The sequence below is a fragment of the Triticum dicoccoides genome, chromosome 1A (assembly GCF_002162155.2).
Source record: "Triticum dicoccoides isolate Atlit2015 ecotype Zavitan chromosome 1A, WEW_v2.0, whole genome shotgun sequence".
In the NCBI taxonomy this organism is placed as follows: Eukaryota; Viridiplantae; Streptophyta; class Magnoliopsida; order Poales; family Poaceae; genus Triticum; species Triticum dicoccoides.
Window position 1 is genome coordinate 507852851 of NC_041380.1, and position 15733 is coordinate 507868583.

The following is a 15733-nucleotide window of genomic DNA, read 5'->3' on the forward strand; positions in this document are numbered from 1 at the left end:
GACCCATCCACGTGTGGCGCCGTCAATACAGCGGACTCCGGTGAGGAAGAGTAGCACATGGGACACCACCGTGGCTTGGTCCCAGGAAGGCCACTTCTACTCTTCCCCTCCTGCAGTTTCATTTCCTGGGGCTCATGGCTGGTGAGTTTGCCAGACATGGGGAAAACAAGACGTGGGGCATGGACTCCGCCACGGGCGGCGATCATTTAGAGTATATTTATCTTGTCCACAAAATAACGCGGATACATACTGGCAGTGTTAAAATAACCCAAACCCGAGATACATTAGACTGAGATCATTCAAGCTTGTGTTAAAATTAAGGGTAAAATTAATATGATTACAACGAATTTTCACCGAGAATAAAAGGCAGTCAAACTGCTGAAAAAAACTTAAATGGATCCTCTACTTTATTCCCTATGCTACTAATCTTCCTTGTGCAAGGTGTTAAATGGAGGCCATGTGCCACCACCATTCTGGCAGTCATGTCCTTGTCCGGGCCTCCAAAAAAATGAACTAACCTGACCGGAGACCTATGCACACACAGTCCAAAAAAAGATAAAAATGAACAATCCTACTCCTTGATTTCGATGGGTGTCGTTGAGAATTTTCCGGTCAGAACATCGACGAGTGGCCGAAGAACATGTCGTCCCTCGGCTCGTCCTTGGTCCTCGAGGCGTCGTAGTACATCGCGTCGCTCTGTTGCTGCTGCTGCTCCTGCATGCTCGGGTACGAGTACGAGGGGTTGCCGAACCCGGACAGCGCGAACCCGCTCATCTCCGCGGGCGCGCCGCCGCCGTCGACGCCGCCGAACCCGTCGGGGCGAAGGCTGGAATAGCCGCCGGCGCCCTGCAGGTAGCTCGCGGCCGGTTGCAGCGTCGCGGCGCGGTACCGTGCTGCTGCGGCGGCACTCCCGCGCGCAGCCGGCACGTCGTGGTTGTGCTTGCCCTCGTACGTGGTGACCACGGCCCGCAGGTCCTGCGACGCGCGCTCCACGTGCTTCCGCACCGGGCAGTTGGGCGTCGTGCACTTGTAGTAGCTCCTGCCGAGAAGAGAAAGGCAAAGCCGTGCATGTCAGCTCACACGTGTCCAACATTCGTGCTTCATCTCAAGAAGTTCGGTAAACCTTCAGCTCGAACGTACCTCGGGTTTGGGTTGCCCTTGACCACCTTCTGCCCGTACTTGCGCCACCGGTAGCCATCGTCGAGGATGTCGATGTCGCTCATCGTCTGGACGACGACCCTCGGCTCCCGCACCGTCCGGTTGCCGACGCCCATAATCGTCGCCTCGCCGTCGCTCCTCCATCTCTTGCAGTCAGGCTCCTCGTCGTCGAACTGATCATCACCGCCACCGACGGCTCCGGCCAGCCTCGAGCTCACGCCGTTCGTCTCGTCCTCCCCGTAGGACGCCGAGGAGTTCTCGGGCGTGCCGGAGAGCGCGTCGCTCGACGCGTCGTTGGCCCCGTGGCACTGCAGCGCGTACGACGACGACACCGCCGAGCCGGAGCCCCGGCGCGGGTTCTGCGGCTTGGGGTGGTTGTGCGTGCCCTTGTAGACGATCTCGGTGACCTGACCGTCGGGCGCCTGCTCCACCTTCTTCTTGGTGGGGCAGCCGGCGAAGGAGCACTTGTAGTAGCTGCGCGGGTTCTCGCTCCCCTTCATCTGCTTCTGCCCGTACTTGCGCCAGTTGTAGCCGTCGTCCGACGACGGCTGCCGGCTCTGCACGCGGTACCCGGCCGTCCCCGACGGCACCGGGACGCTGTAGGCGCCGTTCCCGAGCACGTCGGGCGCCGTCGTCGCCATGATGGTCGACGTGGTCGGCGGCTCGAATTGCGTGGTGAACTCGGCCGGCCTCGCGCCCCCGTTCATGCCCGTGTCTTGGTAGCTCCACGGTTGCTGCTGCTGCTCGTACGAGTCTCCCACCTACAGTAGCACAATATATTAGAGATCATGTAGTACAAGTGCACGGGCACAATTGGTACAATGGTTTTGACTTGAGCTTAGAGTGTGACAGCGTTGACTACAGTGTTTTAATTTCCAAATGATATTAAGAGATAATGCGTGTGTGCATTTTTTTTGACCTGATAAGCATAAAGGCATGTGAAGACAAGTCACATATTGTGAACAAGTCAGGAGATGACATTAGTTTTTTTTTTAGGAAATCAGAAAAAATAGTATGTGGGGTAGAAGTACTCCTACAGTAGAAGTGTGGCAAACGCTGAGCGGGCCTCAATGTTCTGAGTAGGCTTAAATTATGTGGGCTAGAAGTACAAAGAAAATATTATGAGTGGGCCTGAATATTCCAAGTAAGAAGCCGGGGTCGTCTATCTTCCAGTCAACTGTCAAAATGTCGTTCTCTTAACGAGTGACTTTGCATGTAGTTGATCATTCGGTCTTACCAGTTGAGCCATGGGCATGGACGACTGCAGGAAGGAGGACGCGGTCGTGGTGGTCACCGCCGGCAGCGGCGCCGTCGTCTGGAACGTGAAGCCGGAGTACTGCCGCTGCTCGTCCTGGCTGGTGCTTCCCTGCAGGCCGTCGTTCTCCGGCGTCCCCATCCAGTTGAACTGGTGCGAGGGGAATGCGCCCGTCGTCGGCGATGCGAATAGCTGAAACAAGCACACCCACATCTGTCAGCTTCCATGTTTGAAATAAGCCACTTGCACCGTTGCAGTGCACGCATGCGCGGCACGGCGGGAGGGATGATTACGATGAACTGCTCGATCGGTGCTTACGCTGGGGGTGAGGAGGACCGGCGAGTCGAGGAACCCGGAGGACATGTTGAAGTACGACGACGGGGACGCCGGCGGGAAGGAGGACGGCGGCGTCATGGCCATGGGTATCGACAGCCTTGATCCACCTCTGCCGCCAGCAGAGAACGAGGTGTTCGTTGCGAAGGCGAGCGCGACAGGTCCCGAGTTGGCCAGCGCAGCGCCGGAGCTTGCAGCCGTCGAGGTCACCGGCGGCGAGGGAGACGGCCGGAGAGGGAGAAGGGGAGCAAAGAGCGCGCGCAGCTGGGAATGGGATCGATCGACGGTGATGAGATGACTCTCCGGACAGGACCGGCCGAGGCCTATATAGAGGTTTGAATATTTGACCGTTGACTGGTCAAAGCAATGCTTCTTTGACTGGCGGCTACGACCAGCGCGATGGTTAGAAGGATGGGATACCCACCAATGGGACTGCGCTTGGTGGCTCACGTGGCGGGTTGCGGGACCTCTTTGGAGGGGGCTGTGCGGAGGCGGGTACAGTTTTGGGTGGGCGGAGGGAGTGACGGCCGTGGATCGTTTGTCTGACTAGTTCTTGTCGACTGGGATCATGGCCTGGGCCAACCACAATGCGCTCGTTGATTAGTTAAATTAAGCCACATCTCAGTATCGCTTTGCGGCGACCGGGAGACTTGTCTTGACAGTGTTCATTAAGCTCATTTTTTGCTGGGAGTTAATTAAGTTTAGTTAAATATAAAGTTTTGTTAAATATAAATTTTTTGCTGGGAGCTAAAAATTGTTAACTGAACACTTTGTTTCCAAAATAAGTCGGTTCATTCTCGGTTTTCAAACATTTGGCACCCAAAAGAAATACTGTAGCACCGATGCAATTTGACCAAAATGTTACTACAACATCTTTGTCTCCTTTTTCTATGGAAAGGGAGAAATTCATATCTTTCAACCTATTATTAATCTAGACGACACACAAAACCACGAGTTATTAGTAGAAGAGTATATAAAGTGAAATATATGATAAAACCATGACTACAAAATGACAGCAGAAACCTTCAGTTGAATATAAATCGGTCGACGGCGCGTTGCCCGCGGGCGTCATCATGGAGCTCTCCGACCTTTTCCAACTCTTAGGGGATGTGTCTTTGAGTGAAACCCTATGGTCTTGTCGCACGGTCGGGCGACCGCATCGTTCCCATATCGCTTCCCTCCCTGGAGCGTCGGTCCCTTCCATGCTTTCCCAGAGTTGTACATGCATGACATCATGGTTGGCAGGTGCCAGACCAATGATGCGGGTGGTTGGCATTGCTACCCGTGTGAAATGATGATGGTGGAGAGAGGGGCTAGGTAGTGGCATGTTCTTTGTTGTCGACTGCCTGGCATGTCCATGGGTTTGTTCTCACGCCGTCTTGTTAGAGGTGAAGTCGAAGATGCATCTGGAGAGGTGACATAGTGGCAATGTTGCCGTACAAAAGGTAGGTTTGATTCAGGAATCTTTAATGGTCATGCCTGCCAATGTAGGTGCAAGATGTGCTTCTGTCCCCCTTCAAGGCTTGTCATCGAAGTCTGAGCTTCATCATCCTCAACGCCTCTAGTCGTTTATATGGCATAAGTCAGCGTGGATCTCTTGAGATCACGCTGAACGCCCTTGGTTTGTCTTCTACGGTGAAGTCGAAGTTGCTTGGTCGGAAAGAAGTGATGACGATGAGGATTTCTGGCAACCTCGGCGAAGGTTATCTCTTAGATGGTGTATCCGGCTCTTACTGGACAACCAGGTCGCATGGGTGCCTATCTTGTGGGTGTATTGTACCGGTTTTTTGTTAATTGACCGGGCAATCCCCTTCTCATTGAATGGATACAACCCTTAGGGCTTTGGTTTCAAAATAAAAGGACAATAAACATCTTGCAACTGGGGATGGGTGAGAGGAAAGGGCGCAATATAGGTATTTAGCCACATGCCTAGCCTAGGCTTAAAACTCTCTAAACTTTTCCAGCTGATCGCCCATCAGTTCAGAATGAATAACTAGGTTGAGAATAATAATCGTCTTTATCAATTTGGAAACTTGCATTGGTGTAACCAGGTCTGACCTAGGCTAGAAACTCTCCTAAAATTCTTGTTTGGTGATACAAAAGGGACAAATGAGCAGAACAATTGAGTTAGGCTAACCCTTAGGTCTGACTATACATGGTATTGCCCTGTCTATGACCCTATAAGTCACATCTTTCTAAGCGCGGTCTTTAAGAAGGAGATTGTGCATCCATATCAATGTTTTTTCTCAGAAAGGGAGGAAATACCTCAGCCTTTGTGTCAGATTATGCACACGATAATATATTATTAATTATTGAAACAATGGCAAGCAAAGCTAAGCACTAAGGCCGATCAACTCGGCGTGAACAAAAATAAAAGAAGAAAATCCGAGGCCATCTGCCTAGGACAAGCCTTGCGACAACATATCCAAATCCTACTACAAAATTTAGAAGCTATACAGTCACAAACAAAGGGTGCAGCGCTCCAAGACAACGCCTTCCAGAAAAAATCACCGCTCGCACGCCCATACTAGCTGGTCCAGCTAGATGTCAGAACAAGGGCTATCAACCCCAAAGAAATCCTCGAACCAACGGCTTGAACTAGGCAACGACGGGTGGACGTCGACACTGCCTATCCGACTGGATCATGGGTTTCCACCCGGAAAGAGTGCATCCAACAAGTGAAAGCTAGTTCCGACATTTTCATCCCGGAGGATATCAACCCTTGTTGCCAAATCTAAGCAGCGGAGGTCAGAGCTAAGCATGATGGTGATGCCTTTAGCAAAAGGGGCAACGCAAATATGTAGTTGCTGGATCTGACCGTTGGAGGTCAAATTACGAGTTCTCTCCGTACAAGGAGCTGTGCTTTGCAACATTAAGTCTCTAGGTTATACATGTACTGAAATCCAGAAGAATGGACTGAAATTGATCCCAAAGATTAGAAAGGTGATTGCGATTTAAGAAAACTACGGGCAATTTAGAAATAGACAAGCCTTAGCTAAACCGTGGCGATGGTCGGATAAATTTATTTTCGGCCAATAATTGTTGGCTAACTTAGCAAAGCTATCGAGTAATACGGTATTCGGATGCTTAAACTTATGCCCCTCGTGTAGCCGATGATATGAATTTTGTACTATCAGTTGATGACTGGTTCCACGATTCGGATTGACAAAACTGCACTCCCGGTATATCCTGAATTTTTGTTTTCAAGGGGAAAGTCACAATGGCCAATTATTCTGGATGGAATGAGGTACGTATGGAGCTATGGTGAGGGCTTGACCCCTTCTCTGACTGCTCAGTTACTGCGGATTGAAGCTAGGAAGTAAGAGAACTCCAACGGGTCGATCCAAACGGACGACACGTTTGTTCGTTTTTTGTTCGTAGATCGGTCGCCCGTCCGACAGCCGTTCTGTTTTAGATTTGGATCGGCAGTGCGTCCAACGCGCTGACCAATTTCATGTCCGCATTCAATTTTTTAAAAAGGCCCGCGGTTATATATCATGTCAGCGGCCATGTCACATGCCAGCACCATGCCAGCTTCAAAAAAATATCATCACACAGTTCATGCTGGCGCACTCGCCAACGGCCGGCACACATGCCAACACACAAAAAGGGATGGGACTTAAGTTCGACCACGCCAACGCGGCCCCGTGGTCATGCCAGCACACCTGCCGGCATACAAAAAAGGACGGCGCTCGCCGCCCCGAGATCACTCGTCGTTGAACTTGAGCATGTCGGCCTGCATCTTTTCGAACCACGGCCTCTTCCTGGCGACACGGTGTTGAGGTCCACCTTCATGATCTCCACCCCGGTCATCATGCTCGCGAGAGCCACTTCTTTCACCTTGGTCTTGGTGTTGGCGGCCTCAATCTCTAGCATCTTGGCTTGCTTCTCCGCCTCCATCTTAAGCATCTTGGCTTGCTTCTCCGCGTCCATCTCAAGCCTCCTCCGCATCCCACTTGTCCTCCTTCTTGGAGTTGGTCTTCCCCCGCGGCCGTGCCTTCTCGCCGTCCCCAACCTCCTCCACGGCTTGCTTCTCCCCACGCGACTTGAGGGCGGCATATTGCGCTTGAACTTCTCCTCGTCTTTGATGACCCTAAAGCAATGGGAGAGGTTGAAGCTCCTGCCATTGTGTTGGACCTTGAATGCCTCCAAAGCTTGGAATGCCTACAAATGCATTTCATGCAAGCATATTGGCTAATGGTATGCAAATGAACACCAAGCATAAACTTGAAGACACAAAAGAGGGCGGCTTGCTAGCATACCATGTCTTGCATGCCGATGCCGCTCACGGGGCGGGCCTTGACGCTCTTAAGAGTGGCACAAAACTTGTTGCACTCTTGTTGTATCACCCTCCATCGCTTCAAAATGGACACCCACCCGCGCGTGCTCACTATTTGGTAAAGGCGGAAACTTCTTGAGCTCGTGAAACTCGCGGTGGGCACGAATCCAAAAAGTTGAATGCTTTTGTTCGGCGCCCGTCTTGGGGTCTTGCCCAATGTCTCTCCAACACTCGCAAAGAAGTTTGTCCTCGGCCGCCGTGTATGCCTTGGTCCTCTTGCTCTTGCGCTTCGGCTTCGGCCCGACGGCTTGGTTGGCGAGCTCGTCCTCGAACAAAGGCACCTCTTCGATGTCGCACGCGTCCTCTTCCTCTTGCCTGTAGTCCTCCGGAAACTCGTGGTCAAGTGGGAAGCCGTCCAGGTCCATACCGACCTGATCACGCATGAAGGCCGCCTGATCTTGATCATAGCCAGGGAACGGCGTGAACGCCCCTCGGCCATCCTGGCTTTGTGTCTCGCCCGGCGCACCAGCCTCGAAGATCAGGTTCTGCATGTAGTCCTCGTCGTCGGCGGCCGACATTCCGTCGAACAGGTTGTGTGCGCCCGGCTGCACGTCGGTCGGCATCTGCCGCGCGCGTTTCCTCGCGCCTTCGGATGACGAGCCACCGGCCACTGGTGTGGCGTTGAGGTCGATGGGCGCCGGCGCGGGCGTGGAAGGCGCCACCACGCTCACCTCGGGCGAGCACTCCCCGGAGAGGCGGGACGCCTGCGGGTAGACGTGGAAGCCGGGCATCGGGGTGCAAGCCGACGCGTGGGGCGAGTCAGGCAGCACCATCCGAGGGAACGCAGACGAGCCGGTGCTGGTCGCGGCCACGACGGCGTTGACGAGGTCGTGCTGACTAGGGTTTAATCCTAGCATATAGAGCGCCTCCCTCGTTGCCGCCACGACACGGGCGTTGGTGACCTCCTGCTGCGCGGCGGCGGCGACGGCGGCCGCTGCGATGGCTTCATCCCTCGCGCCTGCGGCGTGCCTCCAGCCCTTCCTCTTGGCCGACTCCCTTACCCGTTGTTCGTGCGTCAGCACCTTCTTCGGCTTGGGCGCGGCGGCGGTCTTGCGGGAGGCGCGAGGCTTGCCTTTGCCGGAGGGGGCGAGGAAGGCGAGTCCAGTGGCGGCGTCGAGGTCGAGCACGTCGTCGCCCATGGCAAGGGGTGGGACGGGAGCGCGCGGGCGGGAGGGGGCGGATGGAGGGAAATGGTGGAGGCTGCCACCGACCAGCGGGCCCGGGGGAGGAGGAGGCCCGCGCGCGCGTCCGTTTTATGTTCGCACCGACGCAACTCCGGCTCAAAAATGGACCGGGATTGGGTTTGCGTCCATTTGGATCGGCGCGTTAGGCCGACTTCTGTGTCCGCGCCGATTCAAACGGACGCCAGCGGACGAAATGAGTCGCCCCGTTGGAGTTGCTCTAAGTAACCTTGCAAACTTTACTCGCCGAATTTGCCCAGACACACTTGAGGCTTAGTTTACAAGCCAGCGGTTTTACCCGGCACACCCCGTCCACGTCAGACTCGTGATGCGTGACAAATCTCTCCAAGATGCACGGCGAAGTAGGTATAGACGCGTGATCGACGTGCATGGTTGACGTGCCCGGAGAGGCTTTGAATGTTTCATGTCCAAGAAAAACTCCGTCCGTGGATGTGTGTGTAGCCTCACGAGACGAGACATTGCAGGGAAAATCAACGCACGGTTCGTTCACGAGAGATGGAGCTCTACGACGAGGAGGAGTCGTCGGAGAGAAATCAACCAGCCAGCCTGGGTGCGTGCCAGCACGACGGTCGCCGGTCAGTGTGGCCCTCACCTCACCGGGTAAAAACTTTCTGGGAAGCTGCCTCCCGCGGGGAAGCAGGAGGAGCGAGCAGGCCGCTCTGCACTGCACTGCACGTTGGAGGTGGACTGTGAAAGGAGGAGACGCTACGCTGCTCTCTCTCCCGTGTCAAAACGGTTGAACCGATCGACAAGGGCGAGAACGAGAAGGAACCGGTCCGGGTGAAGTGAATCACACTTGTGCAATGCTAGCCATCTTTGGTCTGATGCATGCTGGAGTGTGGCTTTCGTTGACCCGGCAGGGCGTGGAGATGTGTCGATTTTCTTCTGTGCGTCAGATGATGAAATGATATGGACTGACGGTGCTGAAGCTGTCAAACGTACGTACGTACGTGGCGTGCGTCCCGCCGGATGGAGGAGTTCGATGGACGTGAAATGGTCGTCCGATTCCTGATTGGTGAGCAAGAAATGGGCTCATCACCACACATACAGTATGTACTTTGAGGGCAGGGTTGAGCACAACAGCCTCCTGCGCAAGAAAACAGTGAGCTGAAACAACTTCTTTTCCAAGGTTATACTAGAACATACCGATAGCAGCGTCACGTTCAGCTGTTAGCCATGACGCCTCCAGCCCAATACAGTAATAAACACACGGAGACCAACCACGCCATTCCATCTCAAAAGAGAGTTTGCACTGCAGAAATCTACAGAATTACACAACAGAACAGGACAGAACTGAATACTCTATGCATCTCACGGAAGAGCGATCGGCACCCGAAAAGAAAAAGAAAAGCTCAGCCACGGATGAAGAGAGGCGTGGTAAATTTTCTTTACAACAAATATACAAGTCCACCTCCATGGACTGAGCAAGATTCGTGACCCCTCATGACAAGCCAATTGTTGGGCCGCCACATGCTACGATTCATCTTCACCTTCTCTGTGTAAGACAGATGGAGCAGGCGCCTTCATCGCCCTGTCGCCGCCGTTTGCCGGAGAAGAACCGGGAGGGGTCGCACCGGACGACCTCCGCGGAGCTGATGGGCTCTCCATGATGAAAATGGACTGACCAGCCGTGCCTGTGCTGCTCCTGTACGGCGAGGCTGGAGTTGACTTGAAAAGCGGCAGACCGTCTTCACGAGCCAATGGGGACATCACACGCTGACTCTCCCCATTTACCTGCCCTCTGTACGACCTCTCCTCTGCAATGTCATAGTAATCAGCGGTCCTCACCTCCTGAGCGAGAGAGCACGAGCAGCAGCACAGCCACTGGAAGCAGTCCGTGACGTCGGGGTTACGGCAGCAGAAGGGGTTCCCAGGGAGGTTGAATCTCTTCCTCATCTGTATTCTCCAGAAGCCGCCGTACAGCAAACCGAAGAAGCACAGCGCGATGCCGGTGAGCCCCAGCGCCTCTCGCAGGGTTTCGTTGTTGATGTTGACTGCTGCCAGGTTGAAGATGAAGAACGGAGCCAGGCAAAAGAGCAGGAATGTTGCAATGTGGACGTACATGTTGCCGAACCCAAGCCTCTGAACATTCCACCCGAAAACACAGCAGCTGCAGAAAATTGACAAGTATGCAATGGTTATGCTGTCCCAGAAATCTGATAGCCCGCCGACCCACTCAGGCCTGCTCTCCACGAAACGGCGCTCGTCGCTTTGAAGAAAAGAGTATCTTCTCTCAAGTGACCTCCCTGAAGTTGCTGGCCTGGCGCCTTCAGTTGATGTGACCCCGGCTTGTGCTTCTGGATCACCTTCTCTCAGCTCTGCATCATAATCCTTCCCAAGAGGACTCACAATGTTATACACACTAGCGAATAGAGCAGCCCCAAATGCAAAAGAAATAGTCACGGCGACACCAAGGGGAGGCCTTTCAGATCTGCGGTACCCTATGTTGAGACCACACAAGGCATACTGGGCGAAGCAGTTCAGATTAAGAAAGACCACAACCACCATCATGTGCATCCACTCATTAGGCTTATATGTCCCATTTTTGCAGTATTCTTTCCTAAGCCTTAAAATGTCCTTTTGGTCCCATCGACACAAGAGCACAAAGTTATAGATCCGCATCGGGTGTTGGTAAAGGCACATGAGTGTGAATAATGCATTCAAAATTTGGTTGTTCACTTCAAACCAGGCGTCTCTTTCTGATTTGCTAGGCAAAGCATGATTCAGCATCCCGGTCATAACCATGAAGAGTATTGCACCAGATACAGAAACAACAGCAATCCAGACAAAAAGGGCCATGTTAAGAGGCTGCCTTATCCAATCCTTGCCCATTGCCCACAGATGACCCCAGTTAATTTTCCTGATTAATCGAAAATGTTCGTGATTGTCATGGTTGTCAGAATGGATTGAACGTGAAAAATCATCACGCTGAAGTGCAAGCTGTCGAAACTTGACTGAAGGAGAAGGACCCAGCTTCTTAAAGTGGGCACCACTAGAAAAGCGATTCACAAAGTTGAGGCACCCACTCCGTTGATTTCCCTGTTTTGAAACATTTTGAGTGGAAAGACTGTTGACATCTGTGACTCCGGGATCATTTTCTGATGTCTTTGACTCTACTTGTTGAGTATCAGCTTTGAGGTTTCCATTACCATTAGGGACCATTTTGTTCAGTAGGAGTCTTCAGAATGTAGAAGCAGTCTTAACCTCCTTCGCGAAACAAGAGCAAGCTATTTTACTATCGGACTTGAAGTTCCATGTTCCACAGGATCGGTTGCTGTACTGTAATCTTTATATGAACTGGGCATTGGCCACCAAATTCTGCACAAACAGAAACAGGTCCAAAAGAAAGCAGATGATCATTACGCAAATTTAGGCAAAACTCATCCGTACATAAGCATCTCAAATTTAGACAAAAAGATAGACAAAGGTATAAGACTCTTATCATCTTATCCTGTTTCGATCTTTCAGCTATTCTGGGAATTATTTTTTGACAACTTGTACATAAGCATCTCAAATTCTCAATCAGACAATCCACCAATCACTGGCTATAGCTATACAGTGAAACCAAAGGGCATAAACATGAAAACATGTCCCTGAAGGGAAGAATAAGAGGGGTCGATTACCAACAGCACAGCCATGGTCCATCATTATTGGCATTGTCTATCTAAGGCGAACACATAAAAATCAACATCTCAAACCTCCATGAAATCCGAATTGCTTTCCGAAAAGATTTTTGTGCTAGTATATAAAATTTCAGCTGCTAACAGCAACAGCAAACACATGTAGCAAGTACAGTAGGCACTAGGCAGATACATCACAAATCGGCTATCGATAGAGTTCAAGCAGCATGAAGAAAAAAAATCAATAGAAGCATTACTTACTCTGCATAAGCTTTTCTATAAACACCACCCACATCATTCTACAATATTGCAGTTTTATGAGTGCAGTAGGTAGGTACCCCCATTGGCTCGGATTTATAGCTGTATCTAGAATTCGAGATGCTTTAAGTAGTTCTGCGGATACAACTCTCCCAATAGCTTGTGTCTATGTGTGACATCTTTGAGTTCATACTGTTGAATGCATTATGATGAATCCTAACATCTTAATCTTGTGACATCTGACATGCTTTTGGTACCGCTTACAATGGGGAAATCTTAAAGAACGCATGTTTCAAACAGCTGTTGCTATCAAAACTCATACATATTAAATCTATGTGACTCAACCGAAAGCTGTAACAGGGTTAAATAACTCGGCCCTTGGATCTATTAGAACGTCGGAATGAGTAAGAGCAGACTGATACAAACTTGATATACCACAGACAACCAGAAGATGCTCACATGCCAGAAACACAGGGACGTCTAAACATTAGTACAACGCACAAGAAAACCTAACTATTTAGTGAATGACTGAATTGACAAAGGGAAAATAGCTAGCTCGTGCAAGCTCCTGAACCACGCCAAGTCGAATGCTAAACAGCACTACTATCAGATAAGTCAATACCACCAGTACTTCTCCAACGAACCGACCTGGCTGGCTGCTAGGGGTAGCTCCGCGGCGGCGCCAGCGGGCGCAGCCCGCGTGCTCGGCTCGGGGTTGCCTAGCGGGGATGGGGAGACGGCAGGACCGCGGGAGCAGCACCGGGTTGCTGCTACGGCGAAAGCGGAAACCGTGGGAGCAAGCAAACAGGCGCGGCCAAATCAGAGTGACGGCGCGTCCGATTGGCCCAGATCCATGAGAGCGGCAGGGAGCAGAGGAGAGGGGGGAGGGACGCTCACCTGGCGCTCAAGCAAAGGTCGAGATCCTTGCCTTCCTCCCGCCGCCGCCGCCGCCGTGTCGGCTAGGCTGGGAGAAAAGACAGCGCGGAAGGTTGGTGCAGCCCCCTGTGGTGTGCTCGTGGAGTCGTGGGGGATAGGGAGGTTGGGGAGGGACGCGTAGCCGCCGAGGGGAGGGAGGGAAGAGTCGCTGTGGACGGAGGGCGCATCTCTCCGTTCGACTCGCCGTTACGCCCGCGCTTTTCCGCTGGCTGCCGTTGAGGCCCAGCCGCGGCACGGCGACGGCGAGCGTAACGGCGAGAAAAGAGCCGCTCAACGCCTGTCGTGGGAACTCGCTCCTCCAGCGACGCCGACGGGACGCGTAAGCCACATTATCTCTCTGGATTTTTTTTGCCGGCTGTCTCTCTCTCTCTAGGCTTTATCGATGGGTTAGGTGTAAACCGTTCAGCTGTTCCATTTCTTTCGGTTATTGATGTCCTGTGCTCATGCAGTACGTCGAGGAAAAGTTATTTCTTTAGGGCTAGGAAAAGTTAGGTTATGGCGGAGAAAGTGCTAAGGGCTCGTGGGAGCATAGTTTAAAAAACCGGAACGGCGATCGAACGGGCGAGTCTAGGCGTTTTGCTGGTCAAACTATTGATACATTCTGTTCGACATCAGTTTGATAGGTGGTACAAATTATAATTTTGGGAGCCAGGGCCGGGCCTATGTTTTGGGAGGCCCTAGGCGAACTCGATAACATGGGCCCCTATATCCTAAGTCCTAAGACCATATATATGTATGCGTGTGTGTTATATATATGACTTATTAAGAGTAACTTTTAGTCACACATCTTTAGTTTAAAATTTGACTATAATAATTCAAATGACTTCATCGAGAACAATAATAACCAAATTCGAACTGATTCCATCAACAACAATAATACTAAAAAATCGCAAAATGAAACTAACATGACATGATTAATTACCTCAAATAAGAACCAAATTAGACTGACTCCATCGACAACAATAATACTTCAGTGCTTCAAAAAAAGTTTCTTCGGGAGTAGTTTCTTGCCCCTGTTCTTCAATGACATCAACATTGCTTGAAGATGTAAAGAACTTATTCAAAGAATCCTTCAATGGTAGAATTTTCGGATCACTTTCTTTCTTTTTCCTTCTTGTTTCAGCACCCGACAATTGCTTCTTCTTAGGTAACATGGCAGGCTAATGTCCTAAAATCATGAAGAAAAGATCAAAAGAGGATACAAAGAATTAGGAATTTATACATCGGATGATTGGAACCCTAGACATGTACATAGAATGACAAAAAAAATGATTGATTGAATTAGAAAATTTAAAACTTCATGCATACTGAAATTGGAGGATGGATCATGGATGTATAGCTGAATACGTAATTAAATACTAAATAAAGAATAAATAAAGTACTGAAATTGTCAAATTAGGGTTTGGGGGATGGACTGGAACTGAGGAACATGGATGGAAACATTCAAACGTACTTTAGGGATTGGGGACGGCCGCGTTGCAGACTTCAAGACTTGTAGTCGCCAGTCGGATGTATACTTGTATACGTATTGCCGCGGTGCCGCCTTGCCGGATGCCGGATGGCCGGGCCGCTGGGTTGCTGGACTGTCGTGCGGCGTGCCGCGCGTGCAGCTCCAGCGGGCAGCGGGCCAGCGGCAGGCGAGGCGAGGATGACACGGCAAGGCGTCGAGCGACGGAGCGAGGAAGCCGACGGGCGTCATGGCGCCTGACAAACCTAACATACGAAGGAAAAGGAAAACGAGCAGTCGTCTGTCTGCCAACTGGCGTGAGTCACGGTGTCGCTTCGCGACTTCGCGTTCGTTAATCGATCAGCGATGGCTTGCTAGCTATCTGATGGGTCTAGCCCATCTTATTTCTTTTCTCTAGTTCTTTTGCATTATTTTTACCTATTTTTTGCTGGGCTATAATACAGATATATACTCTGTCATGGGCCCCCCTCCTCGCCTGGGCCCTGGGCCGTCGCCCCGCCGCCATACCCCCAGGGCCGGCCCTGTTGGGAGCCCATATTTCTCGTGTCTTTTGTGTGTGTGCAATAGAGAGAAGGCCACAACAACCGAACGATATAAGGGTTCTTAAGTCACCCAAGCAGCATTACATGAGGTGTTTTCCGCCGGTGACCGAATGCAACTAGGCGGGCGACTGAAGGTGTCCGTGCACCCGACCGCGATGGCGCCGTCCGCCGCCGGTGATCGCCGGCGCGTCGGCGGGCGGTTCTGGGCTCTCGCCGAGTCCGACAAAGAAGACGCGGACGACGATGGGGATGCATCCCCGGCGGAGGCGCCGCCCTCACCGACACCTTCAGATCTCGTTTGCGATTTATTCCATGCAGGTTATTGCAAAGATGAAGTGGCCATGACGATCGATCAGGTTCTGCCACTGGACAATCCGGCGCGTATCGGTCTTCACGCGGGCGAGAAGAATGAGATGATCCGATGCGTAGTTCATCAGAAGACGGCGGCGTCGGCGCTCAGACCGTGGAAGGGACCCATACCTAAGGTGAGTCTTCCGAATCTCACGTTATTCGATATGATCAGGCCAGAGTCTTGGATCACTGTTAAGAACAAGAAGAACGCGAGGCGGCACGCAGGTAGTCTGGCAACGGCGGCGCCCGTGACGGCAGCGGCGATGACCAC

General features: G+C 51.9%; 2 protein-coding genes across 2 annotated transcripts; both read right to left on the minus strand.

Moving 5' to 3' along the window:
- Positions 1 to 290: 290 nt before the first annotated feature.
- On the minus strand, positions 291 to 3026 carry LOC119283709 (WRKY transcription factor WRKY24-like). The gene is made up of 4 exons (XM_037563144.1): positions 2732 to 3026; positions 2396 to 2605; positions 1141 to 1919; positions 291 to 1039 (listed from the first exon to the last, which is right to left on the minus strand). Exons 1-4 carry the CDS (start codon positions 2831 to 2833, stop codon positions 613 to 615), a joined length of 1518 nt encoding a protein of 505 aa, XP_037419041.1. The 5' UTR covers positions 2834 to 3026; the 3' UTR covers positions 291 to 612.
- Positions 3027 to 9498: 6472 nt separating this feature from the next.
- Positions 9499 to 13239, minus strand: LOC119283720. Its single transcript, XM_037563146.1, has 2 exons — positions 13063 to 13239; positions 9499 to 11605 (listed from the first exon to the last, which is right to left on the minus strand). The coding sequence occupies exon 2, from the start codon at positions 11447 to 11449 to the stop codon at positions 9761 to 9763; it is 1689 nt and encodes a 562-aa protein (XP_037419043.1). The 5' UTR covers positions 11450 to 11605; positions 13063 to 13239; the 3' UTR covers positions 9499 to 9760.
- Between the last annotated feature and the right edge of the window lie 2494 nt (positions 13240 to 15733).